Genomic DNA, 16199 nt, shown 5'->3' with positions numbered 1-16199 from the left:
AGGATGGGGACAGGGGAGAGTTGGTGGGTTGGGGGAGGGGGCCAGGGGACTAAAAATAGCCCATTGCCGGTGGGGCGGATGTGAAAAGTGCAGCTCTTGAAATAGGGCCAGCTAGGCTTTCACAGCTCTAGGGCTGTGCTGGAAACTGTACAGAAGTTCAGGTCAGTTAGATCAGTCTAAAAATGCCCAACCTGATTTAAGTTAGACAGTCTCAGAGGTAAGGTTAACTTTAATTCGGTTGGCCGTTTTCAGGCTAATCTAACCTTCCTGGAACATCTCTACAATTTGCACTTAAATTGACCTAACAAGGGATCTAAGTGTAAGATCCACACCTGGGTGATCTTGGGGGGCCATTTTTAACATGATCTAACCTCCCAGCCTCTTTGAATGTCCATATGCACCCTCTTCTGTGAGTTCAGATACCAGGATGATGGACAGGAGTTAAATCAGGCTTTTGACAAGACAACAATGATGTTTTAATTAATATGCAGTTAGACCCTGGCTTCTCACTAATTTTTAATAGACTGAAAACACTCTTTAACTTCCTCTGTTTTTTCAAATGACTACATTAAAAGTAAAGGCAATTTATATGTATTTTGGAGAGTTTACACTGTTTATAAAGTGACCAACCCCATGTAAACATCACCCTGAGTTTAAAGCCACAGTGGGAAACAAACAGGAGCAGCTGCTCTTTCTGAACTAAAATAACATACTGCAGATCTGAAGAACAGCTAAGGAAGCATTTATAAAGCTCCAGGGAAATTGTATAAAGAACAAATATGTGTCAGGAGACGCCTCATAACAAAGGGGGGGGGGCAGGGATGTCCAGTTGTATGATTTTGAAACAAATTGTAAGTCACTTACAGAAAGGCCACAACTTGGAATATGCAGAAATCCTATCCCTTTATGAAACAAGGGGTCAAAGTATGACTCTGTTTTTCTAACTCCTACTGCTACATTTGTGTGATAATTGATTTGCTTTAGCTGTCCCTCTGGTTTTTGAAGTGTCCCTGTTATTACTGCTATTAAGAGCCATTCCATTTCTTTCACATCTGTGGTATGGTGAATTCCTCCAAAGATGCCAGGTGTAAAAGAAACATAATACAGGCTGGGAGGAAAGGCTCCTCCTCCAGAGAAGAATGCCCTGCCATGGCCCTTTCACTTCACAGTGAAAACATACAGGCCTAATAATAGCTTTAACTTTTATTCATCACCTTACTTCCAGTGCTATATACTTTTTCATCACATTTCCTCTTTGATATTAGTCTGTCACTCCAGGATTGAGTAGAAGGAAAGAGAAGTTTTAAACTAATTAAAGACTTTAAAAAGTTGCCATTATTGCAGAAGCATTTGCTTAAGTCAGTCCTTGGATTTGCTTTGAAAAACTTTCTAATGATACACTTCTTATAAATTTGATCAGAAATATTTTGTGCTCCTGATGAATGAAATATTGGTTATAACTAAAAGGATAAGAAGTTGAAAACCATATTCTGGACCCCAGAATGAAAATAATTATTTTGAGCTTGAATGAAGTTTTATGCTGGAAGAAATATCTTTGTTCTTGATTTATTATCACCTTTGTTTCTGGATTACTGGGAAGCTGTAAACAGTACAACAAGAAGGAAGAGGGGGATGTTGTCATTTTTTTTTCATGTTCTAAATTGCAATCTGAGAACCAGATGTTGAAGTGGGCATGACCACCTTTTGAAGCTGTTCTGCTAGAAAAGTCCAGGGCTAACTGGGATGGTTTGGTTAGACTTTCTACTGAAAATAAAGGGTGGATTTTTGTTTTGGATTTTTTTTAGAGTATAAACAAAGCAGCAACAAGTGGAGTTTGAGGGTAACATACTGGTTTTCCTAAGGGCAATCCTATTTGTTTTAAATCAAAAAATTGTTTCCATTCAAAATTTAATGTCCTGTGAAATATTCACAGTTTTAGCAGAAAACTTGCATTAAATTGCATCCTCAAGTTTCATATAACTCCTCTGTTCACATGAAAAATTACAGCTGGAAAAACTAAATTCAGTAAATGCGTTCCTTCTGGTTCTTGTGCTTCTTTTTTGCCCAGCAAGTAATAGCAAGATATTAAGTGGTGAAGAGGAGCTTTCTTCTATACATCTAACTCCTTAAACTCAGAAACCAACACCAGAGAATGCACGATCTTTTCAAACATGATCTACCGAGCACAGGGACTTAAAAAATACATGAACCTATGGAATAACATGTTTGAATCAGGAAAATAGTTATCCTTTCTTCCCATTGCCACAACTAATTATTTAAAAATAATTTTAAGTTTAGTTATACCTCTTCCTGAAGGACAAATGGTTGAACTCATTAAACCATAAAAATCCTGGGCTTGTTGAATGAGTGGCATGTGACTAGGGATGAAGTCCAAACAGCCTTCTGCCCTAGGTTTTTTTACAATGAAGTGACAAGATAAAGTAGAGGATTTGCCTTCCTAGAAGGTCACCTTCATTTCTATGCTGCCAGCTTCATTCATCACATGCTGCATTCTGGGAATGTGGCATATGCCTGCGCAGTCTTTAGATTTCAGCTATCAGATTTTGTTACCTTAGAAAGGAGGTGGAGGGTAGTTCTCCTAGTTGAGCATAACCTTTTCTAGATATGGAAGTCCTACCTGAGCACCAGTATACAGGGAGTTAATTGTTGTCTCAAATCAACCAGTGATGTGAAGAATGTGGCAATGAAGCAAAGAAATAGTACTTAAAGGTCTAATTAGAAATTTAGGGGGAAACCAGGAACTCTGTTAAAAGGAAGCATTTCTGTTGGTGGTAAGAAGCAAAAAAACCTCTGAGGTACAGTTTTGTATTGTTAGCTAAGGATCTGGGTATTAGCCTGGTCACTCTCTCTCTTTCTCGCTATTTCTCTGAACCACCATTTCTACCAGAATTGTATAGTGTTTATTTTAGGTAGTTGATATTCAGTTACAAGTTTGATGGGACCTGATCCCTGATCCTAAAATTGTGCCCCCTGCCATGCCACGTATGTATGGCAAGAGGTGCAATTTTGGGATCAGGGATGAGGTCCCGGTTCTACCTTACTTGCCACTGTTATGATCCCAGGCTCCCCCTAAACCAAGAAAATGAAAGCTTGGTGCCCAAAAATCAGTGGATTGTTGGCTGGCTCCAGGACTGGACCATGCCTGATTGGAGACCTTGGCGTGGTCCTAACCCTACCGCATGAACCATTTAAGACAGGATAGAAAACAATCACAAAAATGTTATGCAATTTTTGTGGATGGTTTTCCCTTTTGTGACACCATTAATTCCCAGAAAGTGTGGCTGGGTTATTATTCAAGATGCAATTAACAGACTAATTGTGCCTTAAGTGTAATGTTTGCCAGGGGCCTTATTCACAACTCAAGAGAACTCTTGGACCTAAGAATAAGGGCTCAGAAAGAGTTATCCTGGTGAAGGATTTGCTTTGCTTAGACTGCAATACCTCATAAGCATAAGAAAAATCTTTCAGCTGTATTTCACAGAGTATTTATACATTTCCTAGAAAATCAGAAATCTAGATATAGTAGCACTTAATGTTATTTTCCTTATAAAAGTAGGATCAGCAAGAGCAGTTAATCAATATAAAATGCTATAGTAAAACATCTCTTATATGATTTTGTGTGTGTTTGCAAATGTATGTGTACAGTCATCATTTGAGATGCTTTTCATCTGCCCCCTACCAAGTATGAGCTGTTTGTTTCTAATCCTTTTCCCATAGGATAGGTGAACTGTATTTTACTTACAAAAATAAAAATTCTAGTTAGCCACTGGTATTTTCTGAGTGAGACAAGGCACTGTTTTACAAGATGAGACACAAGACACTTTTCTCTGTGCATATAAGTTTGTGGTTTGTCTGTCTGTCCTCCATACTGTTTAAGTGATTGGTATCAACTAATTTGGAGGGCTTCTTGTTTTCACTATACTGTGTACCTACTCCAAGACATAATGAACTGTATGGGAATCGTTATATTGACTCTAATGGGTTTTGTCTCTGCTTTCAGGAGAGGATTTGGAAATTGAAAGAAGCTAGACATGTAGATATAGCAGAAGGGACCTAGTCAATTAGGAGTGTTCAGCAAAGGTCTAAAACCCTTTGCTGAGAGAGAAGAGGCATCTGCTTTCCTTTCCTTTTCGGCTTTACCAAGGCCTAAGCATTAACCTGTTCTAAACCAAGTTCTGTTTCTAGTGGTCCAATCCTAAAGTGATCTCTGAACTTGACTCATAAGCTTAATTGAATTTAAAAAACCTGAAGATGCTGTTTACTAATTGGGTTACACTGTTGTTTAAATATGTTGTGCAAATTATATACTTTGTGTTGGTTAAGTTTATAAAATCACAGCAATAAGCAATAAAGACTAATTGCTCCAGGACTGCATTTCTTACTTTGAGGTCAGTGGGCTATATTAGGTCCTTGGACTGATTCACCTGGGTTAGGAGCAGCATAGGGAAAATAAATGTGACCTGAAGGGCAAAACTTGAAGTGTTGACAAGACAAGAGGTCTGGCAGCAGGCAGAGCAGGTGAAAGCAAGTCAGGTAAATCTGTAAATTAGTGCTAAACAATAAATTCAGATTTATGCCAGGGCTGCTCTGACTCTGTGGAGTAATTGAGAATCTAGGAACAACAAAGGGCTCATGAAGCTACCTTCGTCTCTCACTTTTCTGCTGAGGTGTGACTCTTTTTAGATGTAACATGGTATTTGAACCAATTAGAATTTCAACACTGAATATAGTGAAGACAGAATTAAGCTCTGTGCCTTTCTCTATGTGCACTATCCAGGGATCCTGGTTTTCTCTGTTTAAAAATAGCATGTTCTCTGATAAAAAACCCCCTGCCACCTTCACTTGCCCTGACGCAGGTCCAGCAGCAGCTGTCCTGCCACTACTTTGTGGTGCTGAGCAACCCTGATCTGCCAGTGCCCTGCCCCTGTCCATGCCGTTGCCCCAGACTCTTGACCCACAGCCCCCTGGCCCTGTCGGTACCCCTCATTCCCAACCTACAGTGTTCCCCCCACTACTCCCAAGCCCTGCTGGTGCCCCAAACTCCTAACCCACAGTCCCTTATCCCCACTGGGGCCCCTCACTCCCAGGCTATAGCCCCCAGCCATGCCAATGCACCTCACTCCCAACCCACACTTCTTTAACCTGTTCTTAAAATTCTTTGGGAAAGGAGATTCCACAACCCTGATGGTTAGCCTTTTCCAGTACTTCACTATCCCTATAAAGTTTTTCAAAACAGCTAATATAAGTAGACTTTCCTGCAAATTGAGTTGATAATGTCTTAAATGTAAAAAATTGTTTTAACAAGGACAGTGATCAACTGTTCTCCATGTTCTCAAGGGGTTGGGAAAGAAATGCACATGTCCTCCCTTAGTCTTCTCTTTCTAGACTAAAAGACCCCAATTCCTTCCAACATTCTTTATGGCTCATGTTTTCCAAACTTCTTATGATTTTTGTTGTTCTCTGGATTCTCTCCAATTTGATAAGTGGAATTCTTAAAACCTACAGGTCTTACCACTGATGAGGGGAGAGGGGTCCCCTGGTTAAATGCAGCTTTCACTTTTTGTAGCATAAATCATAACCACGTTCAGTTCTAAGGACCTGATTAGCGTACTGTACACTTTAGACAGAAATTTTTCCCGTCTTCTGAATAAACTAGCTAAAATGATTCCTAAATCTTACATATGTAAAAAAAATGCCAATATATCCCAGAATGAGATTTCCCTTTTTTGTAGTAGCATCACATTGTTCATTCATTTAGGTTGTGGTCCATACTGATCTTCAGATTTTTGTTTAATGTGTTCATTTGGCTATTTTTTCCTTCACAAATTTAGTACTTTTCATTTGTCTATTGAATTTTATCCTATCAATTTCAGAGCACAGTATAAAGATAATTTTTAAGTTCTAATCCTGTCCTTCAGAGGGCTTTCAGCTCTTTCCAGTTAAGTATTGGCCACAGATTTAATAAATGTACTCCTTATTCCATCAGGAAAATAATTTAAATAAAAATATTTGAACAGCTCACTGCAGAACCCCACTTGAAATGTCTGTATAGTGCACCACTGAGCCTCTGATAATCAATTACTCTTTGAGTACTTATTCTTTCCCCCAGCCATTTTTATACACAGTTGATGGTGATTTAATCCAGCTCATATTTCCTAGCTTGGCTATGAGGGTGACATGTCAGATGGTATCAAAAACCTTCCTAAAGTCAAAATATATCACATCTACTACTTCTTCCTTATCCACTAGGACATTTACTGTACCAAAGAAGAAAATTAGACTAGTTTGACAAAATAAAATCTTGACAATCTTTGTGAGTTGTTTCTTACTTTCTAATTATCCTTCAGTTGCTTATAACCTATTTTTGTAATAATTTATTCTAGTATCTTCTGTCTCTAGTGGGTTATGGAATAGAGAAAATCCCACACAACTTACTGATTTGTTTGATGCACTGGCTGGGGAAATTTTTAGCTACTTGCACGATTTCACAATGATTACACTCTTAATTCATACAACATAATTTTATTTTAAAATTCTTTGCTACGCATACAACACTGCTTAGCTTTAAGAAATACCACAAACATTAAGAACACAATAACTACATATATCAGAAACAGTGCTCCAAATGCACTTCTTTAAAACAATTACAGTTGCAACTAAAAGTTAAATTTGAATCAATACTATTATTTTTCATAATATACTTACAATCCTAGAATTCTGAGAAGCCAAACACCTAAATATGGTTTCATTCCTCAGTAGTACAATTTAATGGGTTGGCCTCAGTAGTACGGTTCAATGGGCTTGCCTCAGCAATACGATTCAATGGGCTGGCCTCAATACTGATAGGACTAAGTCCCCTTCCTTTAGTCCCTTTCTGGTGCTCCGCAGCTTCAGCGTGAACTAAGAGATTCGTGTTCACGGAGAGGGTGGTTCAGGTGATCAGTCTGATCTGGCCTACACTTGCAATTCTTCCTTTGTTGTTCTGCAAGTGAGGTTACCTCCAAATTGGAACAGTAGGTTACAGTTTTTATTGAGTGAGTTGCCGTCTTGGGCCCCTCCTACCCAAACCTGTCACTACTCCCAAACTTGGGCTCAGATCTTACTTAACAGATTCTTTTGCTTGGTAATTAGTTTCTTTTGTTGATCATTTTAATTACTTTGAGGAATTTCCTTTCTTTCCAATCTTTTAAAAGGCTCCTAGGGTTTGATTTCTCGGAATGTGGGATGTTTGCATAAGGGTCATTTTTAGGTTAACTTTGTTAAAGGCCTCTAAAGATAAAATTCAAAAGTTAAGACTTTGAGGAAAGTCAGGACCTTCCGCACATTGACCAAAACAATGGCCTAGATAAGAAGATGAATCTTGTCTTCTTCCTGAACTGGCTAATGGGCAACTATTACAAACATTCGAACTATTTCATTCAATATGACATCTTCCTAGGTATCAGAAGCTGGACTATAATCCTTGCATCCTCCTTTCCCTCTTCCTGCCCTCTCCCCCCACTTCTTTCTGTGTTTGCCCTTATCCCGTCCCTGTCTTCTGCAGATTCTCAGAGATAATTGCTAATGGCTTAGGGATCATTTCAGCTAGTTTATTCAGGACTCAAGGGTGATTTTTATCGGGCCTTGCTCTCTTGTGTACATCTAGTTTATGTAAATATTCTTTAATTTGTTCTTTCCCTATTGTGTCCTGATCTTATCCCCTGTAGTTTAAGTATCTAGTCTAGGGGTGCACCGATAGAAATTTTTGTGGCCAATATGGCTCCTTAAAAATCGGTTGTTGGCTGATACCGACCTGATTTCTGATACCAGCCCGGCAGCATGGAGTTGCCTTCAGCTGGTAAGCCTGTTGTGGTAGAAGGGATATGGAAGGGCAGATCAAGGCCCCCACAGTGAGGGGGACAGGGGCTGGGGCAAATGCTGCCCAGCCAGGGCGAGGAGGGTGCGGCTGGCTGCGGGGGCAGCTCCCGCCACTGCATGCCATTGGTCCGGCAGCTTGTCCGGCGCTTGCCTGCGCATCTGGCATCTCCCACCACTGCTCCCGCCACTCATCTGAGAGGGCATGGGGGTGGGGAGGGGCATGTGCCCCTGGATCTGCATGGGGCGGGGTGGGCTGGGGCCAGGGCTGCACCAAGCTATTGGTGGGGTGGGGCTGCACTGGGAAGGGGATTACAGGGGGAGCTGCAGCCACAAATTTGCCATAGCCCCCTCTCAATGCAGCCCCGCCCTGCCAGGAAGAGCTTGGTGCAGCCCTGGCCCCAATGTGCCTTGCGCATTTCTGGGGGCACATGCCTCCCCACACTGTGCACCCCCCCCCCCCCCCGGCTGAGTGACGGGAGCAGTGGTGGGAGCCACTGGACACGTAGGCAAGTGCCAGATGAGCCACTGGCACACAGCAGCTAAAGTCACCCCCCCTCCCCCCCCCCCCCCCCAGACAAGCCTCAGCTCCATGCCGCACCCACTTCTCCCTGGCTGGGCTGCGCTTGCCCAAGCCCCTGCCCCACGCCTCCCTCACCATGGGGGCCTTGATCTGCCCCCCCACCCCATGCCCTTCTCTCCCCCCTCCCCTTCCACCACAACAGACTTACCAGCTGGAGGCAGCTCTCCAAGCTGCCGGGCTGTGCTCCTCGCTTCCTGTGCTGCACTGCAGCTGCATGCATGCATGGACCATTTATTGGCCACATTATTGGCCTGATATGGCTGATTTCTGATATAGTAAATTTTCTTTATATCGGTGCCAGTTTGGTATTGGACTGATGTATTGGTGCACCTCTAATCTAGTCACAATTAAACTCTTTCTTTGAATACTGAAGTAAAATGCATTTTCTGTCAGTGTTCTTTGTCATCTCTTATTTGCTCTCCTTCCCTGTTAAGTTGTGGACACAAACTTTCCTGAGTCATCTTTTGTACATGTATATGTAGAATGTGTTCTTATGGTCTTTTTGGTACCTTTCCAGTTGTAAGTCATTTTGTGCTTTTTTGATTCTACAGCTTGTGTTGTTCCTTTATACTCATCTTTAGTTTCCATTTTATGCTTGATTCAAGATTCAGCCATGTGGATCCCTTTCTATATTTCTTATCTCCTGCATTGGTATAGCTTGCTGTTGTGCTTTTTTAAAGCAGTCTTTCTTAGAAAACACCAGCTCTTCTGAGCTTCTTTATTCCTTTGGAATTTTTTTCCAAGGGTCTTTGAATACCTGTTCTTTGAGTTTACTGAAGATTGATTTGTCTGAAGTACATAGTCTTCATTCTGCTGAGGTTGTTCCTTCCTGTCCTTAGAATCACAAAATTTATAATTTTACAAGCATGTTGAAACAAATGACATAAAACACAAAAAATCAAGACTATAACTAGAGTATGTGTCCTTAGTTTATCAAATTCCTTTTGCATTTTTATTTCAATATGACCAGTTCACTTTGCAAACTTCTTCCTTCTGAAAATCCATGGGGACAAATGTTGCTTAAAAGAAGGGGTTCAATTCCTTCCATTTTCAGTGATCTCAGTGCAATTATATCTGCTACAGCAAAAGGCAAGTTTGGCACCTGACTTGTATGTTTTGCCTGTTTGTAAATCATAGCAATGTCCTGTTCTTGGGTATTAATTACCCCAAATAATTTAGAGATACTTTGTCCTGGTACAGTTTTTGCAATACATTGAGCCAGTGCCTGCAGGCAGGTACACTTTGCTAAAAATGCCATTACTGTCCACAAGAATGGTGTGCCTAGGCAAGATCTGGCCTACTTGGTTTGAGGGAAAGTCATGTTTTTAGTAAAACAGTGTCTTATTCTTTATCTGTGATAAGCAGACCAATATTCCATACTGCTAGGTGAACTAAAAGGAGAGAGCTTGTAGTTTTTAGGGGTGTGCAAAGCAGGCTGTATTTGATTTGGATTCAGCTTGATTCAGGGGACAGTGATTCTATTTGCTGATTTGGATCACTGTCCTTGATTCAATTCGGCCGAATCTGAATCTGAAGATTTGATTCTGATTTGGAGAATCAGTGATTTGGCCATAGACACAGCTTTATATGTTTTTTCTACATACCTTGAGGTACCAGGCACGGCTCATGAACTCTGTGATAGTGGGATGGATGGCTGCACCTGAGCCCTGCTACTGTGCAGTCAGGCCCCACGCTTGAGCCGCAACACTGTGGTTCACTAAGCCAGCCCTGCTTCAGCTACCAGATCTCTGCCACATCTCACCAGCTGCAACCTCACAAGATCACCTTGCTGCAGCTTCCAGGTCTCTGCCACGCATCTTGCCAGCCTCAGTCTTTCATGATATGTCCTGCTGCACCTCTTAGGATCAGCTCCACTGCAGTTCCTGGGTTTCTGCTATGCATCTCACCAGCTGCAGCTGCTGCCGCTTCCACACACATTATGCACTCTCTCCTGATTGTTGATCCACACGTGCAAACCCCAGCTTCCCCCTGGGTCCCTTCCTGTGGCAGGGCACTGGGTGTGCCTGCCACTTGAAGAGGTCAGGCAGCTTGTTGAGCAACTGGCAGGTGAGGGTCAGGGCTAATTGCTGAGTCAGCTGACCCAGGGGGCTGGCTAATGTGGCTTGGCCTGATCAGAGGAGTCACCTGAGTAAAGGGAGTCTCCTGATTAGAGGAAGGCTGTGTTTAGACATGGTACAAGCCCAGAGAGTAGGGCAGTAACATCTTGGGAGCCGTGGAAGAAAGATTACCTACCAGGAAGGCTACCATTCCTGAATGCCAGCAAGGAGAATGACATCCAGAGGAACTAAGGGACTGGAGGAGGTTCCTCGGGACCCGGTGTGGGCTCCAGAGCCTTGAGAAAGGGGCTTGAGTGCCTGGAGCCTGTTGAGAGGAAGGCTGAAGACAAGCCCAGAGAGGAACTGTGTGCACAGGGGCTTTATGAGGGGCCATGAGGGGCTTAGATGAGCCCAGAGAAGGAAGGGGCTGCAGTAAGGAAGTCCTATGGAGGGCTCCAAACCCACAGAGAGAGAGACCCATGGAGAGGCCTGAGTGGGTGGACCCACAGTGAGGAGAGGGCTGGTAGTTGGAGGACAGATCCTGGGAACTTGGACTGGCCAATGCTGGGGCAAGGGCCCAGGAGGGGCCGAAGTGTGAGAGAGACCACCACGAGAGATGGCCAGAGCTGGGAGAGCCTGGAGTCTGGACTGGCCTGGAGGCAAGGCCAGGGTCTAGGAGAGGCCCAAAAGTCCTTGTGGGGACACAGCCAAGAGGGAGGGGTGAGGAAGCATGCCGCCCAGGATGACAAGGGGTGGTAGCATGCCGAGAGTGAGCTAGGGGCCAGAGATAGAGGATTTGGATGCAAGATGGAGCCAGGGTCAGGGGCCCATTGGTTAGTAGCCCAGGAGGGGTATAGGGCATCTAGGGTAGAGCCCAGAGAGGTAGAAGGCTAGGAAGGTTTGAAGACCAGCCCTGGCTAAGACCTAAAACTTCACCCTACCAATTGGAGTTGTTTGTTGTGTTGGGACTGCCTGTGGCAGGGTAGCCTCCATGAAATGCCATGCATGGGCCACTCCAGGGAAAGGCAAGGACGGGGCACTGGAAAGCCTCAGCTCCCACTGTCTTATGGGTGACCCTTTGGAGGGGAAAGGCTAGGAGAGCACACCCCAACAGAAAAGTACTTGCCAGAGGAAGAACAGGACCGTGCGGGTCCAGAGGCCCAGCGAGGGGCCTGAGGCCCAGTGGGTGTGCTGGGACCAGAAGGGTTCAACCCAAATTACAGCATGTAATCACTAAGCCACCTGCGAGGTATCCTCTTCCTCTGTGGCCTGCCTTCAAACTCGGGATTGGGAGCTTCCCTCAGCTTAAGGTAATATTGGGTACCTTTACATGTATTCATCCCTGGTCTCACCTCCTGTATTTGTCCAGCCTCACTTGTCTCATCCTTGTTGGGCTGTGGGCTCCACTCTACACCCTTGGGTTTACAGACACCCTCTGGCAGCACTCTCTCAGGCCTATTTGGCACTGAAATGGCAGCATTAGCTTGAGCAGTTCCTGGGAACGTCTGGGTGGTAGACAGGTAGGCTTCTCCAGTTCCCATGTTGGGCTAGCGTCTCTGTTTCTTTGCCACATACAGTTTCATCCTGTTGTAATGTACTACAGATGTCTGTCTGTTGGGCCCGCTCACCAGCTCATATAATACTTCCTATAACTTTTTGACAACAGTATAGGGGGCCACTTAATCTTTTGCAAAGTTTTTGGCACTGCCCCTCTTTCTTGTTCTGGCTCTATACCCACAACAATTCCCCTGGTTCATAAATCTGTCCAGTGACCCTGAGGTCATAGTGCTGTTTCTGCTTTTGAGTGACTGCAGCCTGAAGTTTTTTGACAGCTTAACTGAACTGAGTTATCCACCAATAAAAACAAAGATTTTCCGAGCCCGTTCAAGCTGGGCTGAATTTGTAAGTCCGCCACACCAACATCACTCATGTTGGTATTCAGCAAAGGTAACTGAGGCTCAGGGTATGCTAGGATGGCCGGGTGACATTAACCACCACTTTAGCTCAAGGAAGGCATCCTGACATTCCTGAGTCCAGGCGAAACTTGCCTTATCAGAGAGCTTATGCAGGGGGCCTGTGATGGTGGAAAAACCGGCCACCTCAGACAGCAAACATTGAGGATGAGATCCAGCACAGGATCTGGTGTGCAAGTGCTTCCTTCAGGAAATTGCTTTGGTGTATCTTTATTGATTGCAATATCTGGAAAGACATCAAGATCCAGGTCTACAATGCAGTCGTTATCCTCACTCTCTGTGGATGTGAAACTAGGTGACCTACTGTTGTCATCTCAGGAGCCTGGAAAGGTATCGCCAATAATACAAAAATTCTCCACATCAAATGGGAAGATCATGGCACAAACTCCCATGCCCTTGTTGAAGCCAGTATTACCAGTATTGAGTCACTGATTCTAAACCACCAACTTTGCTGGACCAGACATTAGGGATATGTGAAACGGGCCCTATTCGATTTAGATTCGGCCGAAATCAGGGACAGTGATTCGATTTGTTGATTCAGATCACTGTTCCCAATTTGATTCAGCTGAATCCGAAGATTTGATGCTGATTTAGACAATCTGGAAGTGGACTAGAAGTACTTCTGGGTCCGCCAGGGAGCATGCTGGGGAAAGTGCTTCTGGTCCACTTCCGGGTCTGCTGCTAAGCACACTGGAGAGCCCCCCCATGTTTCCGTGGGACACTCCATGCACCCCAACATTGCAGCATTCATGAGCCATCAACTATGTAGAAAAAACATTTAAAGCTGTGTCTATGTCCAAATCTCCGAATCTTTTTGAATCTCTCCAAATCGATTTGGAGGGTTCTGATTCATTTCAAAGAGATTAAAGGGTCTCCTGATTCAATTCGCATTTGGAGATTCGGCCACCAAATCGGGCCGAATTTCCACCAAAACGAATCAGCGACTGAATCTTTGCACAGCCCTACCCGATACTGTGTGCAGATGCCTGACTTTCAGCTTCCAAAATAAATGTTCTACTCCCAACTTAGTTGTGGCCTGAGATTTTTGCAATGGCCAAAGGAAACACTGCAATGACACATTGAAGGCATACCTCAAGAAAATAGATGCTGACATCAAGAGCTAAGAGGACCAGACTGATAACCAACGCAATGGCACTGCAACCTCAACCAAATGGCAGCCTGCTTTAGGGTAAAGTGTCTTGCTTTCAAAGCATAGAAGAGAGAGTGGAGGAAGGACAAGGAGAGAGATCCTGTGCTATGACCTACTCTTTCCTGTGGAAAGACTTGTAACGTCTGCAGAGACAGATCTGTTGCTCAAATATTGGACTTTTAAGTAACCTCAAGACCCATCAGTGCCTTGTGGTAGAGATCAACCTCAAATCAAAGGATTTCAGATGATGGCTGAGTACTCTTAACTCTTATTGGTTGCTGATGCAAAAATGAGCATGCAACATCTTTAGAAAATTCAGTTAAAAACTCAGCATCATTCAAAAAATCAGAAGCATATCTGAGAATAGAAGTATGAAATCCTGATTCACCATACCTTACTGTGAGCACTGCAGTACTGTGATCTCCTGGGGACTACTACTTCCTAGACCAGTTATTCTCAACCAGGGAAGGGGACACATTCAAAGGAGCAAACAGCAGTTAAGGGCCTAACTCTGACTTATATTCACCCAATTCCCATTATATCTTTGAAATATTGTTTTCTGCATCTTCAAAGTGAAATATGTAATTAACCAGCTCCAAAACAATGTACTGATATTATCTGACTTTATTTCCTGCACCCTACAGAATATATGTCAAGTAACTGTTAAAAACAAGCAATCCTGTCCATCTGATCACTAGGGCTGCTTGTACATGCCATGGGGGTTTACTTCGGTTTAATTCTCCCTAAATTGAAGCGGTGGGGTTTTTAAAAACCCCGCTTCAATTTAAACTGAAGTAAACTCCTATGACATGTACACAAGAGTTGGGCCTGATCCGTACCTGCCTCTCCATTGGTGGTAAGGGGGGAGGGCGAGCTGCCAGTGGGCCGAGCAGTCCCTCAGCTGCAGAGTGGGGCAGTGCTTCCCCTCCGTGGCAGTGGCGGTACCTCCCAGTGGCACCCGCCTGCAGGCATCTGGCCCAGGTGGTCCCAGGGGGCACCGCAACTGTGGAGGGAAGTACTGGCCCCCTGTGCAGCTCCGGCAGGCAGGCAGGCAGGCTCCAGGGAGGGGGGCGGAAAAAAAAAAGATCAGGCTCGTCGCTTTGTTTGTTTTTTCTTCAGTGGATCGTACCTGCATGGGCTACCTGCACAGCCTGTAAGCTGCATGAGGCCTGGTGCTTCCCTCTGCAACTACTAAAGTAGCAAACTAAAACACTTCAGTCATGTTTTATTTTGCTACGGCCCAAAGTCACTTAACACACAATATGCTGCCAACAGTGTAAACAGCAGTGCCATTAACGTGCCATTTAAATCGCCAACAATGTAAACAGCAACACCATTAAAGCAGTGCAGAAGGGCATTTAAGCTGCTTTAAAGGCTAGTATTGTGGCGTATACAGAGGCCCCAAAATACAGAATCAACCAGTTGGCTGAATGGTTTAGTAGTCACTCTGGGATTTTCAAAAGTACTTGGTGTTGGCTTCCCTCTGTCCTTGTTAAAATCAGTTTGCAAGCATTTTTGAAAATCTCACCCTTATGTTTGCCTCATACTTTAAAAAAAGTTACTCTCAGGGATTGCATTTTGTGTTTTTTTTTCTTTGCTTTGTTTCATTTCTGAGTCACAGCAAGCCCAGAATCTGGGATTTTACTGTTCTCTCAGTGATTCTCCTGCCTTGTTGTGTTTTTGGTTAGTGATCAGATTATGAAAATGTTGTTGTTCTTTTGTGATGATAGTGGGCTTCCTGCTCTCCCTTATTCTGTGGTAGGTACTTTGTAGAACCACATCTGCTGTCTACAAACACTGCCACTTCAGGTTCCACTTGCACTTCACTTAAGATTATTTCTACTAGCTTTTATTCTTCTTTCTCTGCCAAAAATTTAGCTGAGATGATAATGTATCTGTTGATGAGAGAATGAACAACCTCTGATCATTTAGGACTGTAGATATTCTGGATCAATTTGTTGGAAGTGTTAAGTTGCTCAAACTTTAGGAGAAATATTCAACCATCTAATTTTATGTACCCCATATACTAATGTTATATTTTCTTTAATTAAAGGCATTCATCAGCAGAAATAAGGAAGCAATTTACCGGTACCATAGTGCCAAGCTTTGGACAGTTCTGTAAACGAAGTATAAGTACTCCTGGCTTTTCTTCTCTCCAGCTAGTAAGTATTGAGTTTAGTCTTTTATTTATTGGTTTTACATTTATACTGCTTTATGTTTTTAGACTGAATTAACTGAACCCTTTTAAGGGACTGGTCTTGCTTTTTGCTGCCCTCTGCATAAGGCCGTCATAAAACTACTCCAATGTGAATTGAGGCAATTGTAGATCTGAAATTATTGTCAAGGGTGCCCAGAGCCTGAGACAGGCACTCTCTTTGCAAGCTGGTATAAATCAAAGTAAATAAATAAATGACTGTGCGTATTATGGCCTTGTGCTGGGATTGTTTTCGGCCCTGCCCTGTAGGTATGTATATGCATAGAAGTAGGCACTTTGTGTGCTGGCTGATGATGATCTTCAAAGATGGGTAGGTGGCCAGGAAGAAATGTTGCTGGGGCATAAT

The 16199-nt window shown here is 43.4% G+C and overlaps 1 protein-coding gene across 2 annotated transcripts in view; it reads left to right on the top strand.

The window, feature by feature from the left end:
* Positions 1–16199, top strand: part of DOCK8 (dedicator of cytokinesis 8) — a 156298-nt gene that overhangs the window by 14863 nt on the left and 125236 nt on the right. For both annotated transcript variants that reach the window (XM_014608664.3, XM_006261239.4), the window contains exon 2: positions 15692–15800. In XM_014608664.3, coding sequence (XP_014464150.2) covers positions 15692–15800 — 109 coding nt within the window. The remainder of the gene's footprint in view (positions 1–15691; positions 15801–16199) is intronic.

Source organism: Alligator mississippiensis, chromosome 3 (genome assembly GCF_030867095.1).
Source record: "Alligator mississippiensis isolate rAllMis1 chromosome 3, rAllMis1, whole genome shotgun sequence".
NCBI lineage: Eukaryota > Metazoa > Chordata > Crocodylia > Alligatoridae > Alligator > Alligator mississippiensis.
Note: the sequence above shows the minus strand (reverse complement) of the source record. Positions and strands in the feature narration are given on the sequence as shown.